This window comes from Falco peregrinus, chromosome 3, assembly GCF_023634155.1.
Source record: "Falco peregrinus isolate bFalPer1 chromosome 3, bFalPer1.pri, whole genome shotgun sequence".
NCBI classification, from domain to species: domain Eukaryota; kingdom Metazoa; phylum Chordata; class Aves; order Falconiformes; family Falconidae; genus Falco; species Falco peregrinus.
In genome coordinates, this window is record NC_073723.1 from 68,853,681 (window position 1) to 68,879,060 (window position 25,380).

General features: G+C 40.7%; 2 protein-coding genes across 4 annotated transcripts in view; one reads left to right on the forward strand and one right to left on the reverse strand.

Moving 5' to 3' along the window:
- The window catches only part of FBXO15 (F-box protein 15), a 30,103-nt gene extending 16,798 nt beyond the window's left edge, over positions 1-13,305 (reverse strand). The window contains exons 1-6 of one of the 3 annotated variants that reach the window (XM_055798838.1): positions 13,116-13,305; positions 10,004-10,123; positions 8,046-8,150; positions 3,504-3,746; positions 3,040-3,249; positions 993-1,122 (exon numbers count right to left, since the gene is read on the reverse strand). In XM_055798838.1, coding sequence (XP_055654813.1) covers positions 993-1,122; positions 3,040-3,249; positions 3,504-3,746; positions 8,046-8,150; positions 10,004-10,123; positions 13,116-13,231 — 924 coding nt within the window. In that variant the 5' untranslated portion in view covers positions 13,232-13,305. Of the gene's footprint in view, positions 1-992; positions 1,123-3,039; positions 3,250-3,503; positions 3,747-8,045; positions 8,151-10,003; positions 10,124-10,326; positions 12,810-13,115 lie in introns of those variants that run through there. The other 2 variants (XM_055798839.1, XM_055798840.1) reach the window with 2 other exon arrangements.
- Positions 13,306-13,945: 640 nt separating this feature from the next.
- TIMM21 (translocase of inner mitochondrial membrane 21) lies at positions 13,946-20,097 on the forward strand. Its single transcript, XM_055798841.1, has 6 exons — positions 13,946-14,468; positions 15,708-15,770; positions 15,870-15,967; positions 17,296-17,369; positions 19,414-19,519; positions 19,611-20,097. Exons 1-6 carry the CDS (start codon positions 14,186-14,188, stop codon positions 19,701-19,703), a joined length of 717 nt encoding a protein of 238 aa, XP_055654816.1. The 5' UTR covers positions 13,946-14,185; the 3' UTR covers positions 19,704-20,097.
- The last annotated feature ends 5,283 nt before the right edge of the window (positions 20,098-25,380 follow it).

Consider the following 25,380-nt stretch of genomic DNA (forward strand, 5'->3'; position numbering starts at 1 on the left):
ATGGACCCTTTTAAGTAAAGGGTGAAACATATATCCCTTCTGTCGTTTAAACAATTCTGGTGATTGTGCACATTGAGGTAGCCAAAGTTTCCAGCTGAAAATGAGACGCAGCTTAGAGCAACTGTTCCCAGAGTCCCTGAGGGAAGTCCCTTGCCAGTGCCAAACAATGTAGGTCTATGTCATTAACATAGCTGGGGGAGGAAGAAAGGGCTGCCACCTCTGAATTCAGCCCAAAAGCAGAACATCTGAAGTAGACTTCTGCTCTAAAGGAATCTAGATCCTTGTACTTCAATACACACTGCGACCTTGGTGTCTGTCTGAAGTTGCATATGGTTAGGTGCTCTGGAAGCCTATTTCCAGTGTTCCACACTGCTCTTGAAAGACATTCATCACTACACACAGCATACAGAAGCTAGCCACTTCACTTAGACACTTAATACCAAGAACTGAATATCCCTGAAAGAGCCCCATTTACAGCATTCCTACAGCTGCAGCAGGATATGACTATCTAGTGATGTAAATTAAAGGAAACTACTAGCAAAGTTGCCTTGTGGGAATTCATCACTTCCAGCAATGGCGACCGGGCAAGGCATGAGTTGGGGGAAGAAGCACACCTCTCCTCAAACTGTTCTATTTAAAACATCTTTAGGATATCAAACTTTGGCATGTGAAGACTGTAAAATAAATACAGCAGAACAAACAAAAAAGATCAGTACGGTATCTGTCACATAACTGTTCTTTTAAGTGGATTTTTTGAAAATTACAGACACTCCTGCCACAGCTCTTTAGAATATAATCATTCATCAACTAGCTGTCCCCACCTGGATTTTTCTGTTGTTAAGGTGAACAAGTTCTTTCAAAATCCAAAGACTAAATTAAGATGAAAAAAAAAATCCCCAAAGCCCCAAACACTCCAAAAACTCCAAACTACAAGGCAAAAGAATCTGATTCTTCAAGTCATACTAAAGTACTGAAAGAAAATGTTATCTTACCTTCCAGACTCCTACTAGGAGTCCTGGATTCAGGCTGAAGAGCTGGACAAGTTTATCAGCACCAATTGCTACACTACTTTCAGTCAGGTTAGCAAGATGGTACTCGGCAATGAAGGAACGTCGACGAGGTCTTTGAAAAGAACATACGAAATACAGCAACAAGACTATGTCTCCTTATTTTTGTGAAAGTTCAGCCTAATTTCATCTTTAACTCTTTAGTCTGACCAACAACACATGATGAAAACTGCTTTGAAAGCATTCAGCACAGCACACACAGTCATAAACTTTACTTCCAAATACGGCATACTAGCAGGATCTCAACACCTAGCAAGAAAAGAAACAAAAGCCACCATAGAGTGGCTTGATATACCACTTAAAAGAAAAAATGAAATGCTTGCCCAATATTTCCAAATAGCCATAGAATTACTTTATAATTTGCTTTTAATACTATGTTGGTACTAGATTGAATCACTGAACATTTTTCAGTATGAAGCAAGCTATTAAGAAGGTAAATTCTTCCTCCACAGAAGCAAAATTCCAAGGAAAGGATCAAACTGTACATATAATAAATTAAAACCAGAAAGCTTCCTCTAACAGAAGCTTTCAGAAAATTATTTCTAGATTTTGCCTGTAATTAAAACAATTTAGCTACATAATACCCTTTAACAAAAAGTGCATAGTTCACAGGTGTTCTTACTGGCTAACGATGCATAAAGAAGAGCAGAAAGCAGTGTCTGCGTTACCTTTTCAGAATGGAGAAATAATGCTTTCTAAAACCCTTTGCAGACTTTAAGCTCTTACTGTATTCAAAACTGTTCCTAGATACCCCAAAAGTATCACAGTAGTATCACCTACCATTATACACATCATATACAAGACAGCAACTGATGCATTACCTTGAACTGTAAGATTTGGGGCAGGGATGGGACATCAACCCTTTCCATCTTAAGTAAATCAAGCTGGTATAAACAAAGGGACTTTCCCAAAGTCCCTCCACTAGCTCCTTATAGTCTTAACATTCTGGTATTAGTGAAATCATTACATTCATGTGTATTCACAAGCTCTAACAACTAACAGTTTGTGAAACAAATAGACTAACTGCCTGCAAGTTTTCTTTTACTATTTTCTATATATGAATCATCATCTTGGTAAAACCACTACATTTCCCACGTAATTTAACTGCAAGATTTGTTCAGCTGACTTTACACAAAAGGCTTCTCTTGATTTCGGTTTTGGTTTGTTGGGGGTTTTTTAGGCAAATAATTCGCTTCTGCTTGAGGAACCACCATTTTGTAAGTGAAAAACAATTCTCTCTTTTCAGAGCTCTGCTGCAAGGGGTTTTGTGTAAGAAGCATGTAGGTGATACTGCATATACTAAAATGACTCATAGGACACAGGCATATGGAAAATCCCTTGACAGCAACAAAATACATACACACCTCAAACACACACTTCTAAATTAAACATCCTTTATCAGAATATAATGCCAGAAAAATATTGTATGTACTTAATTTACAGAACAACAGCTATCACACATCGTGCTGTGGACTAGTTGTTTTTTTTTTTATATGCACATACTTATATTGTACACACAGTCACAAGTTCCCTAAATTCACATACACACCTATCAGACAGGAAAAAATAAACATTAGTAACATAGATTACTCAATTGCAGCCATCTAAACATTAACTGTTCCAATCTAAATGTCTCACATTAAATTGTGCTAGATTTACATGTTTGTTTTGTTTATTTGTATCTATGCCTCAGATTCAACTTTCCAAAGCAGGACCTATCAGTCTGTGTCTTGCATGCTAGAAGTGACATTAACTTATGAATTAACATCATAGCTTGCTGGATTATAACTATTTCTTGCTAAAAAATTCTACCAATGAAGAGAAGGACATATACTTTGGAAGAAACGCTACAGAGAGGCTTTCTAAGAAAGGAGAAACTTGTTAAGTCAAACCAAGGTTAGATAGCTCCTACAGCCACATAATCAACCAGTTGCACCAAAAAAACCTCAAAAATCCTCTGTAAAAAACTCACCCATTCTTCCTGGGAGCTCTGCTTTGGTCAGGAAGCAATGGCATAAGTCCGAATAGTTTTAGGGTTGACAGGATGTCTAAGCATGGCCAACTTGTACCATACCAAAGTATAGCAACAGATGTGTCTTTAAATGATAGGTCTGCCTTCTCCATTACATGTTCCTTTCCATTTTTGTCCTTTAGAACAATTATCCAACTCAAGCCAGAAGCTCTGTTATTTAGAAATTGAGAGGGGAGAGAAATGTTTAAAAAAATTCTCCAAGTGACAAAACTTATATGCTTCCAACAGAATTTTTAAATTTCTACTAACTGCTATTTATGTTTCTCAGGCTAGGTCATTATAAACTATCATTGTTTCTTCTCATTATGATACACATTTCCATATCCCTCCCAGCATTTCCAAAGCTGTTCATACTCTGTACATTGTTCTCAAGTAAACATAATCTGTGACAAGGTATTTCTTACTTTATAGCTTCTTTGGCTTTACATGGAACACCTGTATAAGAATCTACAGGTTTAACAAGTTGCATTACTCTAGTTTTGACAGCAGCTATTTGTTTGAAGATGTATTCTTTCTTCCAGTACCCAGGTTTTCTATCATGTAGAACAGTACAGCCCAATGAAACAGTTTCTGTCTGTTCAGACTTCATTTCCCGAATTGTCCTTTTTGGTTGAAAACAACTTGAATAGATTTTCAGCCAGATTCCACTGAAAATAAATTTAAAGAGGAAAATTGTATAAATTGCAAGAATAGTTACTTAACTATATGCATGTTAATATTAATTATATTAAATATAAATATTTATTATAAATAAATATTAATTATATGCATGTCTCAGCTACCTGAGCATGTTAGCAGAAAAATAAAAAGTCCTAGATTATCTGCAAACTGGGCTCGATCTAAATCTAAGTTTATAGAAGACCAGAAATTATAGCCACCTAGGTACTAGTCCAAAAAATGCTGAGGTGCAGTTGTACACTTTCCCCATTTTGACCTTCCAACAAGTCATATGAGGTCAGTTTCCCTGGTGCAAACATGAAGGCTCAGGAACCAACAGATGCTAGATGCCAGCATTTCTCATGGGCTTACTAGGTTATCTCAAAGAATATGGAATCTCTGAACACATTTCTTGTTCTGGATTATACATACCAAATGAGATCCACTTAATGACTTCCTGCTTTACTACAGGAGGGGGAAAAAGTTATTCAGTCAGTTTTTACAATAAGTTGATAAGCATCTCAATTACATATACACAAAATGTTCGACTAGTGCTCCAAAAAGTAAGATATTGGGAACTTCCCACCGTTTTACACCTCTCAACAGCAGCCTAGAGTATGCACTTTTCAAAAAGCCCTCCTTCCCCATATGGTACTACTTCCTTCACAGACACTCACTGAAGCAGATTAAAACACAACAAAACAAAACAGTAGATATCTGAGAGAAAGCTATCGTGAGGAAACAAAGAAAAGGTAAGTCTTGCCTGTCTTCCTGAAAATACAGGATCCAGGTTGAAGCTCTGAGACAGCACAGCCATACTCAGTGACTTAAGTGAAAACTGCTTAAGGCTAAGCAGTGAGTTTTGAAAATTCCACCCCAAAGCAATGATGCATTCTCCTCACACTAAATCAGCTAGTGGAAAGTTCTTTAATACCTCTTACTCAACAGAGGCAAACTGGACTCCAAGTTTCTCACACAGATGCAGCTCAAAGCAGGGTGGAGGACAATTACCTATGTTTAGTGGTAGTACCACTGCCATATCAATCTCTTCTGCACTCTCTTTTGAAGAGCTTGAAGAAGACATGTCTTTTTGAAGACATCAAAGAAACACACAACAGGAATGATGGGTTCAACCCTTTCCTGTTAGGAAAAATATGAGGTCACCTTTCTGCCTCCCACACTCCAGTACCTCTAGGACAGTTCACAGAATACTGAGTACAAGAGGTTACAAGAATTCAAACAACAATCTGTAAATAAAGGTTTCCGGTATGTTTACCAATTTTAAAGTGCTAACCACATAGTCTACGTAACTGCGCTGAAGAAAATTAATAGCAACAGAAACAAATTCTCAAGAGAAATTCTCTACCATTTATCAACAAGATTACCTTTACCAGTCCTCACTCATCTCCAGGCAAACTTACGCTAACATGCTTTGTAATGCATTTTTCTCCCCCTTAAAGCATTAAAGCATTCAAGGACTGAATCCATCCCACACTGCCTCCTAGCCATGAAAAATACTCTTACTTCATCAGCTGCTGAGAATAAATCCCCACGTATTGAGAGCCAAGCTCTTTGTTACGATAGAAACATACTCAGGAATTCTGCAAAAACCTTCCAGCCTGCTGCTCTGCAGATATATGTACAATCTCCCACTGATATTTTCTGAGTCAAAGCTGTTTAAAAACACACAGACCCATATGCCTCTATGACTAGTAAAGGGGGATTCATAGTCAACATGAGCTTCTGACTTTCCTTTCACCAAAATTGAGGGGGGGGGGGGGGGGGGGGAACATGAAGAACAATCCCACAAGTAAAACAAAGACTTACGACACTTCAATTTTGAGACCAGAAAAGACAACCCAGTTATCAGATAGTATAGAACATTTCTGATGGAGGGAAGAATTTCTCATTTAACTCCAAAGCAGCTAAGAATTGCAGGATGATAAAAGCAGAGATGTCCTTGATACACCATCTTTAGGGGAAACTGAGCTGCGCATCATCCAACTGGTCCTATTCAGCCTAAAAAGTCCAGTAAGATGTCCTCCTATAACCCTCTCCTGTTAACTAGAAATCCCTTCCCAAGACAGACATCCTTTCTTTCAAGGGCAGGTACTCAGTCTCTGGCTGCAAGACGCTGAAAAGACAGGGGTTAGTAGTAGGCATTTCCTGCGTGTTGAAGGTACAGTCTCAGGCGATGCAAGCTGAATGAAGACAGACTTGCCACCAATATCCACCACCCTTTTCCTCATTCTGTTACATATTGCTTCTTCCTCTCCCAAAACAACATTAGGCAACCAGATGAGAAATCAGTTCCAGAAGCTCAAAAATTCAGTCAGGGCAGGGAGGCAGAGGAGAAAAACTAGGGTGACTTGGAATAACAAATATTTAGGGAGGTATCACTGCCCCTTCACCCTAAACTTTCAAAAAATTCAGGGCAGACAAATCAAAAAGGCATCCAACAGGGAACCATTTGCCCCTTCCATAGAATATGCGCCATTCATGCTTCAAAGCGTTAAGTATAATGTTAATCTCAAGGCCTATTAGATGTTGTTACAAGAAGCCAACCCAAGCTTTTACTGCTAACTCAAATGCCAGAATCACACAAGCACCACTGTCAATCATCACTTCACCACAACAGCAAAAACATCTGGGCCAGGCAAAAAGATCTTCCCCTGTGTTCTGGCTTCTCATTTCCTCCTATACAGGCATTTTCTGCTGGTGATCAAATACTCACGCTTTCAGACAGACCACCTATGCGAGCTTCCCCTACTGCATGACAGGAAGGCTGGAATAATACCACACACTGGGGCAAGGAGGGTGCAGAAAGGTGGGTCAGAAAAATTTCCCTGCCTTCAACAGTTACGTTGAAGACATCAGTGCCAAGGAATTGCTAAAGTGCAGACATTCTGTGAAGAGTCCAAAAACAAAGCACTGCATTAGACAGCACAGATATATCACAATGAAAGGCTGATGGCCCTGTTGCATCAAGGATAGCATCCTGTAAATCCAGAACAACAGAAATATCCCCAAAAAGACACTCTGCCTAACAAACAAAGATCAGATTTGCCAGAGATACGCAGGGACTTCAGTTAAAACGTCTATTAATTCACTGCAAGATTCAGAGTCTCGAAAAGATCCATGGAAATCCAGCAGGGAGCACTGACCTAGTCCCACTGAACCAGTCAATCTCCTAGATAAGGGAAAGTATCTCTTCTTCAAATCCCATTTGTGCACATACAGTAATCTCTGTTGAGATTAGAAAATGAAAACAGACATTGTTGAGACTGGGACAGACAAACCAGCTTCCCTTGAACAGCCACAATTTTATCCTACATTACTATCCTTAAGTGGAAAACACATATTAAGATATATAATTTGTGTCAACTACACAGTTTTTATTTACATGCACTTGCTAACAGCCTCAAAAAATAAAATTTTCTTTGTGGCCTTCCCTTTAAATTCATCAGTTCTAAAGGTGTCAATGCCAGTGTTAATTGATTCAGTGTACAAGCTCTGTCAAATAAATAAGAAATGGATGAATACCAGATGCAGCTACTTCCTACATAGGAAGACATTTTCTCATTTAAACAACACTAATGCAGTAGAATCCTAGGATAAAAGGGTACACAGACATCCTAGTTATTGCATACCAGCCAAGGTCTCTCCTCTTGATCCTTCCACAAAATTGTCATGATACTGGTAGGAGCAATTTGTGAACTCTGTATAAGCAATCACTTATAAAAAAACACATCAGTATTTATCTTTGCCCCTTTTGTTTCCGTTTAGAAGCCACCAAAATCCGACAGAAAGAGCAGCAAATAAAACCCATTATTAAACCCCTTGACTAAATCAAGCGCTCTGCAAAAACCTGATGAAAGAGCTAAGCAAGCAGGACTTCAAAATTATGAAAGCTATGACAATTCTACAAAGCTATCAGCTACACACCACTAAGGATTGCCCAAACCAAAAAAGCTTGTGCAGGTGCATGTGAATACAAACTAATATATGCAAATTTTACAACAAAATAAATGCTAATAGCAACATTTCAAAACACACTATTGAGTTTTCACCTTGTAACCCCCATTAAACTTAACAGGGCTTGCACAGTTAGAATTCCATACAACACATCGCACTGTGAGCTATGCAGTACGCTTCCAACACAGTAACTGCCAGTAGGTGCATGCATCACTGCTCTGGCATCAGTGAAACTAAATTAGAAAGACTCATAACTCAGGTACACTGAACTGCTGCATGATTAAGACTAGTGCCCGTGCTTTCCTCTTCCTTACTTGTCATTGGCTAGATGATAGAAGTGCTTATTCACACAACCAACAGACAACAGGGACACAGCATCCAAATAGGAAAATATCTTCGTCAGCATTTCTGATGGCATGCTGGAAAACAAGAGAAAGAAATACTGTTAGACTTGCCTGAAAACTCCAGAAATGACAATGGCAAAGAATTTTTATTCCAAACCAGAGCAAAACAAAACTTTTCTCAGCTTGTAAATATGCAGTTTGGTTTCTGATTTGTGTCTCCATTAGAAGACATTAATTAAAGCAATTCACACCAAGCTATTCAAGTGGCACAGCACAATTACATGAAAAGTTACAGATTTGCATTTTCATTAAACTTTGTTAACTTTAACTCAGTTTGACATGAAACTACCTCATTCAACTTCAGTTTCTCACTGCTAGTACCATGACTAACTTTTAGTTCATAACCACCAGCATTCGCCAAAACCATGTATAGTCACTCTCCTGAGTGTAGTGTCAGGTCTCAGGATGCACCAGGACAGAAATGTCCTGGCAAAACATTGAGATCACACCCTACCTCATCAAAATCTTCAAACTATGTGTGTTTAGGGGTGTCATATGGTTTTCATTTACATCAACAGAAAGATGTAGTGAATTTCAAAATAAGGGCTAAGTGGCATCTTGAGAACATTAATGTTTCTGTGCATCTGTAAGGCTGCCTGAAATACAGGTGCTAGCCTAAGTACAACAAGCACAACATAACCTGGAGATAGGCCACCGTGATTTTTGTATTAACAGCCAGAAACCTCATACCCTTCCAGTAGGATCTGGTAAGTGCACAGAAATTAAAAAACATGCTTTTTATACACTAACATGTTGGAGCATGAGAGTATGGTAACATCAAAATCACCACTGAAAATATAAGGTGCTGTGAAAGTCAATACCTCAACTGTGCCTCTTGTCCATTTACTACTGTGTCATTTACAACACTTGCTGATTTACAATACTTTATTCCAGAAGCATATAGCTTTCAAGCTATATTGTTACAATGCCAGCACTCCCAGGTTTGTATTAAAACGCAGAAATTTAGTTGCACTAACATAGAAGCAACCATGCAAAAACTTGTATGGTTATTATGTAAAATAACTGAAACACGGTAAGCCCGAAGCAGTTAGTACATTTATTCCAGCAAGAATTTGGAAATTATCCCTTTATAATCTGCATATTAGCTAAAATTATATGCTTGATTCAGAATTCTCAACAGACCATATTCATTTTCCTTGAATGAAGCTGAAAGGACTTGTTTTTTCTTTTTTCTCTTGTCTTTCACAATAAACTAACAGTATTAGGTATTGAACTGGCCATCCAATGGAGAACAGAGAAATGATTACACAGGAAGCCACAAAATGTTGAAAACAAAGAAAATAAGTTAATCTTTCATGTAACATATTCTTAGATTTTTTTGTAGAAGCATTAACTAATTTTCAACAAGAAAACAACTCATGATTATATCAAAAGTACCCTTTCACTGCCAAATGGAAACATTTACCTCACAGCAAATATGCAGCAGCCACTTTATTCCAACCCCCTCATTCCACTCCACCATCCTAAGCCTCTCTATACAAAGCAACAAGCATGAAGAGAAACATCCAAAGCTTAATTCCAAACTGACTTTTATTGAAGTAATAGAATAAAAATTGTTATTCTCAACCCAGCCCATGATTTGCAAAGCAATTGTTGAAGGCTTCATATGACTTGTAAAACCTACATACTTCATATGAACTTAGGAGAGGAGGCAAGGGAGAACCATGCCAGAAAACATTAGGTCAACACAGAGTCACCAAGTAGGCCAGGAAAGCAAATTTTTCAACTCAGAACATCTGAAATTGAAACCTCCAAGGTACGAACACAGTAATTGTAAGCAGCCAAAAGATGGCTTATAGTCTTCAAGGGGTCTTCCACTCTTACTCCTAAACTAAAGACATACTCACCTCTCAATACACGTATTAGGCCTTGGTTTTATGGAAGGTGTCAAATACAGACTTTTAATTCCAGCATTTACTGTTCCAGAACATTCCCCAGGCCTGGCAGAAAAGCTCCTTGACCTATTTCTAAAAATAAAAAGCTGTTAGGAGTCATATCATCACTAAATGAATAAATATGCATATTCGGCACACCGAGACGCCATGTCTCAACTGAGCCAAGATTCAAGGAACACATCATATGGTAACTTACTATTATCAGTTCACAAATTTGAACAATTATCTCCAAGTTAAAATACCTGACATCAGGAAGTTATCAGATTTAAACTCACAGGTGTCTCGCCTAGAATTAATCTCTTGCAGTAGTCAGAAGGGAATAGTGTTGCATCACCACATCAGCTTGAATCCAACAGAGATCTATTAACATTAGACAGCTGCACCACTGCAGCCACCATAATCAAGCTCCAGATCGGCCCCTGCAGTAAGTCAAACTCACTGACTAATCTCCTGTTTTGCAGCATCACTCCAGAGACATTTTTGATCCATCCAACTTTGCTAAGCTATTAAAAGATATCAAATAAAACAATACCTTGAAACTTCCTCAAAACTGACAAGGCTCAAAAAGAATTCCCTTAACTACACAACAGCATCATATTTGAAACAAATGTATAGTCTCATTTCAGATTTTCCCCTGCTAAATTTACTCATAAATCCACAAGTGTTAGTTCAACAGGCAAGATGGGCATCAATGTTTTTATTGCTCATTAACACATAACAATTTGGACCAAAATTACTTTTACTAAAGAAAGCAACTTTGCATATTTCTAACACAAAATCTTGCAATCCAACTGGCCACATTTTCCAAGTTTTCTGATAGTAAGAACTTTGTAAGATGTAATTACAAATACTATCATTAAACCACATAGAAATATTCACATGGAGTTTCAGTCTTAATCAAATCCTTATACTTCACATCCACTGATACCACCAAACAGGCAGAGCTCCCCATATACTCTATTAGTGAGAGTTTGTATTGCCAGCTGACTTTCCAACACCTGGCCAATCCAACTCTGGGTTTCTAATCAACCAACCAACCCTGCTGAGGGAAAAAAAATGATAATATGATATTTAAGTACACGGGTACCATGCACATTTAACACACACTGCTCTTGATTTAACATTGATTTATACTCAAAAATAAAAATCAGAAGAAAATAACAACTCTGCCATACATTATCAACTGTGCTATGTAAAAAAAAAAAAAAAAAATCCCTAAAGTTTTACTGGGAATTGTTATAAACGTAACACAAAAAGACATGCACGTTTCAGCTTGGGTACCAGTCACTGAAAGACTAATAAAATTAACAATCACAAAAAAAGTAACTGTATATCAAATACGTCCTGGAGGTCAAGCAAATGTTTTACTCTTATTAAGAAGCACACTTAGATGATTAGATGAGGCTGTAACAAACTGCATTTTCTAGAAGCTATTAAAGGGATTTAGAGGCACAAATCATATTCAACAGCAGCAGAACTACCACTTCTGTATCTTTCTGGACACCACGTCCCAGGCTATTCTGTTCTGTACCTATGCTGAAAGCACAAAAAATACCTAGTTTGGCCATACCCTATAGTGTCATGACTACACAGATTCCAGGTACAGGAATAATTCAGATCAGGAACTGGATCCTGGAGTTTTACAACACACTTCACCTGGTCCAAGCATAACCTGCATTGCCTGTATTCATTCCTTGCTCTCTTTTTTAACTGCTCCTTGCCCTCTTCATCCCGGGAAGGAATTTCTCAAGTGACACGTTGCCTACACACCCCTTGAAAACTTTGACTTAGTATCTATTGTAACCTATATAAGCTTCAATTCAAAAAAAGTACTAAGTTTTTGCATCTTCCAAAACAGAAATATTCTCAAGGTATAAAGAAACAGCAGCAAACCCATTGCATAAACTATTTTTCAGGTATTGTGTGTACTAAGACTTGAAATTAGTATTAACAATATGCTTTTACACCACCCTGACAAACCTTGCCTGGCTGAGTTAAAAATCAATGATGGCATTTACTCCCCTTTTTAGGCTTCTAGTAACAACTGAGATGCTCTTGCTTAGAAACGCAACCTCAAGTGCTATTTCATTAGCTTTCAACTTGCGGGACTGAGTTTTGTACCAGTATTTTCACCTTCATACCCTGTAGCACTCACAACGTGACTACTGTTTTTTTGCTGGTCAGGGAACAAATCAATTTCAAAGAATATAGAGAAAGTTTTAAGTTGTAACAAAACATGTCTACTCCTCCAAAAGTGAAAGCACAGCTGGGGGATAAACAGAAATGACAGTAACGTTTTGAAGTCTGTTTTTCTCTCCCTCTGCTAACAATTCCAAAATCTTTTTAAAAGGTGGGTATTATCCATGCCATTTACAAGCTAAAAAAACAGGGGGAATGAAACAGCTATGAAACTCAAGGTTGTACAAATGTGTTAGCAGGAAGAAAAAAAAAAAATACTTCCTCAATTTTGTTTCCAAGACTGGTGCTTTACATTTTTGGAAACTGAACCTGTACTCTAGGAGCTAAGCTAATCACACCTTCCACAATGAAATCCTCCCATTCATTACAAAGGCCTAACTACCCTGAACATACATATACATTAGCCACTAAGCTAGCTAGTAATTTGTAGACAGGCTACTGCTTATTACACTAGCTCCTCTAAGCTCAAGCACATACCCAAGTTTAAGCCCCACTACCCAGACAGGAAACAGGGCATTTAACCTTCCCCACAGCAGGAAAGGCCCGCTCCCTGTCACAAGGCCTGTCACAAGGCCTGTCACCGCTACAGGCAACCCCCCGCCACAGGGCCAGGGCCAGGGCCGAGAGCGCCGGGGCCATGAGGGACTGGGCCACTGCTGCGGCAAGGTTACAGCTGCAAAACGGAGCCGTCGGGGCGGGTGGAAGAGGTCTCCCAAAGGAACCTCGGGAGTTAAGGACAAACAATAAACCACCCACCACGGACACGGCGAGAAAGGCCAGGCAGGCAGCTGCAGGGGGCAGAGCCCAGCTACCCGCCCGACGCCCGCCGTCGGCCTCTCCTCAAGCCGGGCAGGGAGACTATTACCTGGGCTCGGCAGCACGGCCGGGCCGACGGGCGGCGGCGACAGCCGCAGGGGCAAAACGCCGCCACGGCCCGACCTCGGCGGCGCCAGGGAAAGCCCCGCCGCCGCCCGCCGCCATGGCCGGCCCTACCGCGGGACGGCGGCTTCGTGCCGGGCGGGGGGTACCCGGCCCGGGAAGGGCGGCCCGGGAAGGGCGGCGCGGGGGAGCCGCCGCCCCCCCTTCCTCGTAGCTACGTCGCCGCCCGAGAGAAGAGCAACCTGCCGGGCTCTGTGTTCGCCCCGGGGAAGTTTATTTGTAGGTGAAGGGACAGCGCCTCCCCCGAGAGCTGCCAGCGGGGCGGGCGCGGGGCGGGGCAGGGCAGCCCTCAGGGGGCGAGCACCCCCCGGCCCTGCCCGCCGCCGCGGCGTTGCGCTCCCCAGCAGCCCCGGTGCGGGGCACACGGAAAGCGTTACTACCCGGGGTCACCGCAGCGGCTCCCGCCAGGAGCCCCGTCAGCTTTCCGCCCCTCCTCGCCCCACGGCGAGCTCCGCGCTGGTGCGCCGTCCCCGGGAAGCCGGGGCAGGGTCTTCTCAGGTGTTCTGGCCTCCATTCCCAGAAGCGTCACCTGCCTCGCTCTTGCGCACCTGTATGTGCCAGATCAATAAACAGCTCTAAAAAGGGTGACGGGGGCCGCCCGCCCCGCCCCGCTCAACGGCCGGCGGGTCCTGCCCCCTGAGGGCGGGCTGCGGCGGCGCTCGGCATGGCGGGCGCTGTAGTGGCCTTTCGGGGAGCCGCTCCTAGCGGCGGGCGCAAGAGGGAGCCCGCCCAAACTACCGCTCCCAGGGCCGGCTGCCGCTCTCCTTCCCTCCGCCGCCAACGTTTCCGCCAGGGCAATGGCGGTCGGCGGGTAAAGGGTAGCGGGGGCCGCTGTCCTGGAGCGCCGGCCGCAGAGCCGCGCTGGGGGCGGGCGGCGGCCCTGACTCTTTCCCGAGGGGTCCCCCGGGAGAGCGGTGGCGAGCGGGACGAACTTTCCGTTTAGCTCGGCTGCCTCCGCCGCGTCTCCGCGAGGGAGCGCGGGCGCCGTGCGGCGGCATGCTGCCCGCCTCCCTGGTGCGGGCGGGGCTGCGGGGCTGCCTGGGCGGGTGGCTGCGGGCTCCCCCCGGCTGGGCGCCGCTGGGGCCGGGGCCCTGCCCCTGCCTGAGGTGGCGGCACCAGGCCCCCCGCAGCGAGCCCGCCCTGCTGCTGCGGGCCGCCCGGCGGAGCATCGGGGCGCAGGCGGGGGGGCTGAGAGCTGAGAAGCCCGGCGGTAGCGGCAAACAGGTGTCCGTGCAGAGGGCTCGGAGGGAGGAACCGCTGCTGTCCGCCGCGCAGAGAGGTAAGGCGGGCCGCAGGGGCCCCGCAGCGGGAGCGCCGGGCTGCCCAGAGAGGCCGCCGCGGAGAAAGCTACCGCTGCAGCGGAGATTTTAGAGCCCCGAAACTCAGGAACTGAAAAACCAGCAAGCCCTTTCCCTTGCACATCGTACCGTTTGCAGCGGTTGATAACGTTTCGTGTATGTATTGCACAAGCTGAACAGAAATTAGGCGGCTCCTTCCTGACAGCTTGTTTAGTGTTTAAGGCACATCAGGGATAAGATGTAGTAGGCTCTCATGTTTCTTTTCAAAAGAAAAACCTGTCACATGCGACCTGCCTTAATCCTGTCAAAACAAGGCTATCTCCAGCAGAACTGTCAAAGCTTAACATGTGGTACTAGTTTTTTCATAGGACGCTAGTCACTTTGGTTGGTCTCATTCACATCGGTTAAAAGTGGCTACTACATCATTAGCCTCAGAAATGCTAAGTGCTTTTGAAAAGGTTTCTGAAAAACACCTTCAACGGATTAAAAGATTGCAGGAAAAATGGTTATTAAAGTTTACTTCACCGAAAGGCACACCTTATCGCTTAAACAGATCAGTAGTCTCTCCAGCTTATCAAAAAATATGTTGTAACAGACAATCTTTCGAGTATATTTTTTTTGGAGTGTATACTGACACTTTTACTAGTGCTTTTGTTCAAAACAGATAAAAACTAATCAGATAAACTGCAGTTACCAATCTCAACAAATAAAACACCTATTTTGGTCTAATAACCCTCATTTTTATTGTTCACTTGATTGAAAATTCATAAAATCAGTTATTTTCAGTCTGTGTGCAATTTATAAGCTTATGCTTTTTATTTTTACTTCTCCCTTTCTCTGTGTAAGGACCGCAGTGATTGTGGGTTTACATGGTAGCTTGAATTACTGCAGTACTAAATACCTCATTAGTTCTTAAAAAAACTAAGTCTCGTACACAAAAAGTAGCAGTAAGTTCTAATCTGGGTCTTGAAAACATCTAGTAGGAAAACAGAAAATAATAAGGCTTAATACAGAGATACAAACATGCCCTGTACAGCATAAGATACATTCCATGTTCTGTCCCTTTTAGTGATGAGGCATTATGGAACCTGTTATTGGATTTTTTTCTTCTGCCAAAATGTTATTTGAGCTGCAGACTTAGTAGAAGAGCATCTATTATAAGAAAGCTATGCAAGTCTTGCTGTCCAAGATTGTAACTCCTGTGTTGTTTTCTATTTTAGTGAAAGAAGCCGGAAGAGACTTTACCTATTTCATTGTGGTTCTTGTTGGAATTGGTGTTACAGGTTATTTTTAAAAATCATATTCTTTATCAGAATATGCTTTTCATTAATTCCATCTGGTTTGATTAGTTTTAATTCCTTTTGCTGCTGTTTCTATTACAGGTGGTTTGTTCTATGTGATTTTTAAAGAGCTCTTCTCTTCTTCTAGTCCAAGTAAGATCTACGGAGATGCCTTGGAGAAATGCAGATCTCACCCTGAGGTTGGTTGTGAAACTTAGTCATAAGTTTACGTTTCTCAGTAGTTACTGTCTCTCTTGGAGTCAAAAGTTTCCACAAGGAATCTTACAAACTACGCTACAGGAAGACCCATGTGGTGCTTAGCACGTGAACACCAGCAGATCTGTCTATGCTCTTGGCTGGCCAGAGATAGGTCAGCTCCAAATTGGAGCCTACATTAGGAAGAAGTTAATTCAAGCACTGAGCCTGAATGAATTAGCCTGCTAAAAGCCAAGTTTAGTGAATGTACCACAGCACAACAACTCATGCACATACAGTGGCTGCCCTTCAGAGCATGTGCTTGTGTCCCCATACAGAAAGTCTTGTACCTGAGTATCTACTAAATGTAGTACTTAAGCAGTTCTGTGGGTCAGGGACGCAAGTTGTCCCACTTAAATTTTGTAGATCTAGCCAGCTGCCTTTCCTCACCACAGTTTCTGTTGTGACAGTTCACTAGGGTTCTGTCATTCTGTAAAGCACTGCATATGTATCCAGGAATTTAAACTCTCCATTTGAAACCCAGTTGGCATTCCTGTGGCTAACAGGAAAAGAGACAAAGAACAGTCATATGATCACACAGTCAAATAAGATAGCTAGATGCAAACAAAAATCAATCTAAAACTAGATTCTGAAAACCACTGCTTCGGGCAAAACAAAAAGTACATGGAACGGCTTTCAAACAAGGTTGCCACAGGTGCCACTGAATGTAACCTAAAAATGAAGTAACAAGTTGTCACTAGAATAAAAAATGAAGACTGCTTTGGAACACGTTTGTAGAATTAAAACTCATATCCAGTACTTACACAATGAAAATCACCTTTCCTTTATAACCACCTTTTAAGTTTAAAACTAGGTTAATTTGGTTTGGCTTTATAGATCTGGAAAAAAAGAAAAATTCAATTTCTTAAACAGTAGTGTTTGTTAGATAATGTGAAGGGGGAGTGCATTTGCATTTTAAGCTTTGAAGCATACTCTCTTGGAGGAGACATGAGCAAATCCTTTATGCTTTTTTTTTTCCTTTTTACACAAAATGTCAGTAAAGTATAAAATAGTAAGAAGAGGGATTAAAATGTCATAATCTCAGAAGACAATCCAAATGGAAGATATTAGTAGGATTTATTTTAGACATTTAATATGTGATGTAAAGAAAAGCACTCAAATACAGAGGAATCTTCCTTACGCTTTTCTTTCATAAGCTTTTCTAGTCTTGACACATCAGACTCAAAAGAGGCATTCACAGCAGGGTCGTGAGCTGATACTGGAATATCTGAATGTGATACCTTCTAACAACTCAAAACTCTTTCTCTTTTAGATAATTGGTGTTTTTGGTGAATCTATTAAAGGCTATGGGGAGGCAACAAGAAGAGGAAGACGACAGCTTGTCAGGTGCCCTTTGGTGTTTGCCCCATACAGATGCTAATTATTGCACAGCAAAAGACATTTTCGGTCACATCATAGGAAGTTAGATCTAGATTAATGAACTGTATGTGATGCAGCCTGTCACTTCTGAGTGAAAATGAAGGCAGGTTTTTGCAGTACCTCTTGTGTGGCACATACCACTAAATACAGTGCACATGCAATATAAAATGCCAATTCTCAGTGCCTCAAAACAAGCAGTGGTTGGCACAGTAAACATAAAAGTGGTCTCTAAAAAATAGAATGAGTGTGAAGAGAGTAGTGCAGAGGCCTGGGCATGCCTCTGGGGAGCAGGCATCTGACTGAAGTTTACAGTCTGAAACTCTCAAATAGAGTAAAATTTTCTTTGAAAAATAGTTCTTTGGGAGTTTTTTGAGGATTTTTTTTATCAGGTCAGAAAGAGCAGCAGGTACTAACTTTCAGGCTTTCAAGAATACAGCTTGCTCTATTTAAAGCTTGGCTGGGTCTGACTGTACAGGTTGCATTCGCTGCAGTGACTATTTTGCCCTGAGCTGGTAGGCAGTATTGACTGCCCATTTCTTGTATTGCCTTTTGGGTACTTGAGGCCACATCTTCACTGCGTTAACAGAACATCTGTTCACCTAAACCTTTCGTGAGTGTGTCTACTTATTATTCTTCTCTTGAGAGAAGCAACAGAACTAATTCCCACAAAATATAATCTTCCCTGCACTATAACCTAATAGGGGCTTTGTCTTTATTGGGTTCTTGGACATGAAATTTTTCAAGGAGGTTTCATACAGAATGGGACACAAGCCCAGATGCGCAACTTGAACCATGAAATCTGAGAATTATTTTTTTTTTTGGAGGAAGTTGATATTTACTGGTAGTAGTTTATCTTTTCACCAGACTCTGTGAAAAAGTATTTAAAGTGGAGCTGCCAAAAGAAGAGGTTCTGCAAAAATATTTTAAGCATCTGTCTGTAAAACAAACTATCTAAATAAGTAAATGTACTATCAGCTTTCCTAGTATTTAATTTCCATAATTTTGAAAGTCCAGTATTTTAAATAAATTTTTGAGCTGAGGACTTTGTAAGATTGTAGAGTTGTGTGTCTGCAGTATAAGGATGACCTTAAATGTCTCAAAAATGTACATTTTCCTCTGTGTGTGTATGAACACCTTGAATGTGAATTTACTGCAGTAAGGCTCTTCATTTATCTTAGTTTTCTGTAACCCATCATGTCACCTTAAATTGTATTGGAAGTTTAATTCATAGTGTGTATCTGGGCATAACTGGTGGAAATAAGAGCTTGGTAGTATGCAGCATTTAGTAATTTCAGTCAGAAACATGAACTGGCACCAGAACTCTAGCTTGACCACTAGTTTCTGGAACTGGTCACCTTGAAAGTGACATGACCTTTCTATTTATTTAATCCTTGAGCATAACCTAACTGCAGTCTAAATATCAGCATTTAGGTTGGAGATCTGCCATCAATGCCAAAGTTACACAACTTCAGTAGAAACAAAATTACTGCCAAAATAGATAAAGTATATAGTAAACTGTTTGCTTTCATATGATTTAATCAACCTGACAATTAAGTCGACAAAACATTCTTCGTGTGTTTTGGCTTGGTAACTTAGTTTAAGTGCCTTAAAAAAAAACCCTGGCATTCTTGGTGATGCGGGCATTCCTTTCTAGATGTCAGGTTCTGAATCTGGCAGTTCTTTAGAATAAATACAAGGAAATTCCAGAATCCTCAGCCATGGGATGGCTATTGAGTTTTGAGGGGAGAACTGGGATGAGGATGTTTAAGCACTTCATCTGTTAATCCTCAACTGCTAATTAGTTTAACTCCACTAGTCCTTCTACAGTCACAGTAAAGCTTGGGAACAGCAGTAGAAGAAGGAACACATAAGGGTGCACTAGAACACACTTTCTCACAAAAATAGTTAAGCAGCTCCTCTAAATAAGAAGTTTGAATTTGAAGTTTAACTAGCATGTAATATGTATCCTGTCTGGGTGAATTGTGTTTTTATTTCGTTTTGCTGTTTTTAGTCACATTGAATACGTAAAGGATGGACTGAAACACATGCGTTTGAAGTTCTATATTGAGGGCTCTGAATCAGGGAAGCAGGGAACAGTCCATGTGGAAGTCAAAGAGGTATTTACAATTGCTTGATATAGCTGACAAGATTAGTCTTGAATTTAAACTACCGAAGAGAAAAAAACAGCTTGAAATGTTTTCCTTACAGAATCCTGAGAGAGGAAAATTTGAGGTCCGCTACATATTTGTGGATGTTGACACCTATCCTAGAAGAACCATTGTCATAGAAGACAACAGATAGCCAGTGATCAAAGTTGCTGCCTGATCTCATTGAGTATTGGATGATACTGGTGTAGCCAGTCTACACATGAATTGTTTGGTGTTCTCAACTGTATCTTGCAACTTTGGGGGTTGTGTTGCAGGAAGTAGCCTCTCAGGGCCTCTGATAAGGTCTTTCATAATTACAGATGCAGGATCTGAAGTTAAGCAAGTGAAATGTATTAGAGCCATCACTTTGGGCAAATACTTTCGACACAGGAAAATAATGGCTCATTAAAAATATTTTAATGCTGGATGATACTTCTGCACACCTAAAAACTCAGTCTTCCAAGATGTTATGTTTGGGTGGGAATTTTTTTGTCTTCCTTTGGATTTCCCACTAGCCCTGCAATAAAGAAAGTGGTATTTTAAGTGTAGCCAAACTCACTGTTTTTATTCTGGATGCCTTTGTAGATAAGAAGGTAAAATAAGAATGTATGGTAGTGATGCAAAGGAGATCTAGCCCAAAGGCATGTAAGGATAGGAACTGGGGAGACACACATCCATGACAGATGGCTGAAGAGAAGGACTTCATTATTGTTTTCTTTAAATAAATTAACAGCAATACTGTCTACTCCTGTGAGCAATGCTGCTCTGCAGTGGTGTAGCTGCTCGGCGCTGCCCACAGAATTTGCATTAACTAATCTAAATCTTCTGGGAATCAGATTCATGTAGATTTACCCAAACTCAAAAGCTCAACTCCTGACCAGATTTCTCACCTGGGTTTCTTCCTTAGTGCAACAGGGCAGATAGCAAGCATAAGCCTGTGTATTAATAATAATCAGGCTCAGCCATGCTGATCTGTTGAGCAGCACCAACCAAAAACTCTCAAGCTTTAGCTTCTTACACTTAACCATTTTCTTAAAAACCAACTAATGCATTTTTCTGTAGTTACCTATCATATATTATGAGCTTTTTATATTAGTTTACTAGTGAATTATCCCTACTTTAAGCATACACTGATGTTCAGTTATCAAGCCTTAATTATGAGTTCATTTAAAGGTACATTTGGACTGTTCTAAAACTCATACAATATTCCCTCATAAAATGCCACAAATGCCATATGTAAGACCTTTAGTAACACCTTACTGGACTTTCGCCATCCTTTTCTGTATCCCAGTAATCTCATTTGCATAATCGTAACAACTACACATAGTATGTTGTTAGGCCTGGATAACTTTGCTCTGTGTTAACCACTACAACCTTGACTTCAGTCAGATTCTTCCATTGTTTGAAAGTATTTAATGAAGAGGAATCCCACATAACATCCCAGTTCTGTGAGCAGAGGACCCACCAATGTCAATCTGTGTCAAACTGCAAAGCATTACAATAAACCCAACTTCTACTGCGTAGGCCAAAGGGATTTTTACAAACTTCGAACATCAGTTGCGATTGACCAAAGTGGTATTATATCCATTAATTTCAGCAGTGATATAAATTTGTCTGCTCGCTTTCATCACTGAATGGAGGCTTGTTAAGACTAACAAGGCCACAGTTTTACACATAGTCAAAAGCAATGGAGGTCTGTGTTAGTGGCTCCCTATTGTAAGTATGAGAAATTGTTGTAATACTTGATAGCACCATTAAGTAACTGATCAACTTTTACCTACAGTTACTGACATCATCAATGTCCATCTGAAAAGGTGTCTTTAAATACTGAAAGCAATTGACTCCCATTGTTCATATTGTTTTCTTGAAAGCAGTAGGAAATAACACATTTTGACTTAATGCTTATGACTTTTCCCAATTCCTAGTGTTACACTTGCCAAAACTTTTGTTTCAGAATAACTTTTCAAACCAACCTAATGGATTTTTACCTCAGTAAAATAAAAGAAGAAAGTATCTGAGGCCCTCATTGTTTCATTGCAACCTGCTGCAGTACTGACTGGTAGCATTACATACCACATTTACCTGCCACCGCTTATGTCCAGTTGCTGTAAGAATAGAATCACAGAGTCATTTAGTTTGGAAAAGACCTTCAAGATGATAAAGTCCAACCGTTCACCTAGCACCGCCAAGTCCACCACTAGTATGTGCCATACCATAGTGGTTACTGAAAACCACCCCTGCAAGAGTTCTGTCATGAGTGCAGGAGGGATCATGTTTGTCAGAGCACACCATAAACACGGCAAGTTCTGTAAGTTTATAATACTAACATTACAAGCCTTGAGCCCACACTATACCTTGATAACAAATGTAATCATTCTTCACCTTTTATAAAGCAAGAATATATAAAAATACACAGTTTAAACTAGAAAATAGTAATACTGGTTTTGCCCTTCCTTTAGGAATTTCTACCATATCAAGCTGCCTGAAAACCATTGTAAACCTCCATGTCAACAACAGAACTGACAGGCTAGGTTTTTTCCTGTAATTCTGCATCCCATCTTTGCTTTCTTAATCCAGCTGTGCCTTGTTTTCAGTGGGCTTCACTGCTGGAGAAAGGACTATTTCCTAAAGCAAGATGTAAAAAACATATGTTTATTTAAATGGTATAGGTACAGTAGTAAATGGTATTATAGACACAGCAGAAAATTATGTAGGCCAGCTGTTAGATCTACTTTTGTCTTGTTTGCGCTGAAGGAAGAAACTGTCAGGACTAGAAACTTTATGGGAAGGAGAAGATGATGACCTCACAATGATGTTTTTCCAGCAGTGCAGGTACATGAAATTCTACGTCAGGCTTGTGGTAAAACAGCAAGAATTGGCCATTGGGGTTTATGTGTGTGTTTGGCTCCAGTTTAAGAAGGCAGAGAATTTGATTACTTGCAACCAGATTTATTCACAGATTTTTTTCAGTAGCAAGGACTTCCCTAACATACACAGAAATATTATGTATTTCAAGGGTTGTGTGGAAGAACTGTCTCTTTGGAAGCTGGATTCCTGGTTGGTCAGTCCCTTTGAGACACCAGAGTAGAACACTGTTTGTAAAGCTGTCAGTACTGCAAGTTCTTGCACTAAGTGCCCATGTCACACTTTGGCATTTTTGTCAGGCATCACTGTCGTGCCCCCTAGCTGGAAATAAATGGTACAATTACAGGTGTCAGAAGAAGTCTTAGCAAAGTCAACATAATGAGTCTGTCTGGCCCTTTGGCAACCAGTCCAGACCCATATGAGAAAAATGGAGACAGACCAAAACTGGCAGTAAGGAAGAGACGCAAGTACAATTTGAAAAGCACGGATGGATGTGGTTGTCCACAATGCAACTGGCCTTCACAATTTCTCCATGATGCCATGACTGTCTAAAAGCAAAGTACAAACCTCTGGTTTATGCATTGCATTTCAAGAAACCAGAGAACCCAGAGAAACAACTCAGGGAGTTACTTTCAAGCTTGTATTTTGTCAGGGTAGCCCCAAATATGACAGGGTTATAAATAAAATGTTTCTCATTCTGTACTTACATGCACTGTTTGTCATTTTCAAAACTCATCTTTCTCCTGGGGAGTTGTAAGAAAGCAGGTGGGTGAGCGCACTTGCTCAAAGCAGCAGGGTAGCAGCCATCCTGGCATCCTCCATATGCTTTTAACAGCCCATCTCACAGGCTGGGAAGAAGCTGCAGTGGAGTGTATCACATGTAAATAATCTTTGTATATCATCCTGCTTTTTAAATAGCAGAATACTAGAGACACAGGATAATATTTTGCTTCTAAAAATTGGGAAAATAAAATTGCCATTATAAATGAAAAATAGTTCTCTCCAGGAACTGCAAACTGCGCTTTTCTAACTAAAGTTTCACCCACTTTTCCTTTGTTAGAGTCCAAGGAACATAGCAAGTGAGTCAGTCTCCCGCCTGGTGGGAGGGGGTACAGAGCCCTTTCAGGGTGCCTGCAGTCAACCCTCTGCTGAAGCTGCATTGCACATCCTATCATGGTTATATATATATATATCAATATATATATATATATATATCTCATGGCTATAATACTTGCAGCCCTATATCTGACAATCTCCTTTCCTCTTGGCCACCTCCCTCAACCACATCACCCCCACGGGGAAAAGGAAGGAAGAGCTCAGTATCTGTAATTAGCTTCTGACATTCACCTATTTGTATCGGTGACGTGGGCTGTGCCCTTGGATGAAGTGTGTGGTCTCTTTACCATGCAGTGCTAGATACTGTCCATTGGCAAAAGGCCACATAAATGGAGGGGGGGGTTAATTCTAGAAAAGTTCTGTAATTTCATGAGAACATTAGGTATTTCCTTTAAAGCTGACTTTTCTGTGGAATAACTAAAATGCCCAGGAAGTAGTGTACTCCATCAGTATACTTTGTTTTCAAGCCCCAATACCAAAATCCTAGCTGAATGCAACAGTAAGAGAGATGGGCATACACATACAAAATGTTTACGTGCTAAATGGTAGTGATCTCTTCACTGATGTCTCTTTAAGAAAACTATCTAGCCTTAAGTATCGTTACCTTCAAAATGTTCTGACAAACACAATGTCTAGAAGCAGTGTTTATCAGGATGTGCCCTTAATCCGTAAAGTGGTCGTCATGATTTTTTTTACAGCCTACATCACCTTGCTAGCTAAACAGTTACACAAGGATATTTTTCTTCATATTTCTCGAATAGGGAGACACAACTGTAAAGCAAATCACTTTGCCTGCTTTATGAAAAAGCTGACAATATACTTGAAAAAATGAAGGCAAAATAAAATGTAGCAGAAGAAATCAACCTTTACGTGGGCTTAGGTACACTAGCGTTCCTGATCTGGACAAATGACAAATGCAAGGGTCACATGCTTTCAAATCTCTGGAGGAAAGCTTTTGTGAATCCTTTTTCTAGTAAAATCTCTTCAGTGAAGGGGAAAAAAGGAACTTCACAGCTTGATTCGTCATCCTCCTCCTGGTTAGATACCTATCACCAGTGAGATTATTTAAACCACATGAGATTTCAAGGGTACTAGTTTTATATGTATGTAGTTTGGCTGCAGAAAAATAACTTAGACTCTTCCTAACGTAGAATACTTCTTCCCGTATTCCTTGCGAGGCTGATGTTTTGTTGGTCCCTATGGACCAAGCTGGGATCCATGTTTAAAAAAATTATTTTTTCAAATCCTGTTTAATATAAGCAAATATATGGGGATGCCTTCATTTGGTGAGCAAGATTAGTCCAGCAAGACATATGGTATAAAGCACATCTCCTGTAGTATCACTTTACCGGGTGGTAGTTTTGCACTGGAGGAGAACAGCAGCATTCACTGAGTTTAAACATAATGTTTTAGAACACCCCTGTGGTAATTTTGAAGATTGTTAGCCTAGGTTGTTCCTTAAAAAGCTGTCCCTGCTTCACTGGATTGTTATGCTACCAGTAAGCCATGCAGAGCTCCTTCTGCATGGCAAGCTGCTCAGAGTGCTCCATCCTCTCACTGGATGATGCTTGACTGGGGAGAAAGCAAAGTAGCTGGAAGGGTCAGCTTCGCTTTTTGGTAAACACAATCAGTAAACATTTCAGTGTTTCCTTTTTTAAAGCTCTTTCCTCTTTTTCTTTGGGAAAGCACAAAAATACAGCACATGCCAGTTACTTTCTAATGTAAAACTGTCATGTTATTAGAAAAGCTGTGCGAAAAAATCACTTCCAGGCAGTCAGAGCCAAAACAATGACATTTTCATGGAAACTAAACACATTTTCCAGAGATAAGTTTTGATTGTTGCAGAATTA

Excerpts from the sequence above, each read along its gene's own strand:
- TIMM21 (XM_055798841.1), top strand. The coding sequence starts at position 14,186 with ATGCTGCCCGCCTCCCTGGTGCGGGCGGGGCTGCGGGGCTGCCTGGGC. Across the intron at positions 14,469-15,707 it reads GCTGTCCGCCGCGCAGAGAG|TGAAAGAAGCCGGAAGAGAC; the intron begins GTAAGGCGGGCC and ends TTTCTATTTTAG. Across the intron at positions 17,370-19,413 it reads GGAAGACGACAGCTTGTCAG|TCACATTGAATACGTAAAGG; the intron begins GTGCCCTTTGGT and ends TGCTGTTTTTAG.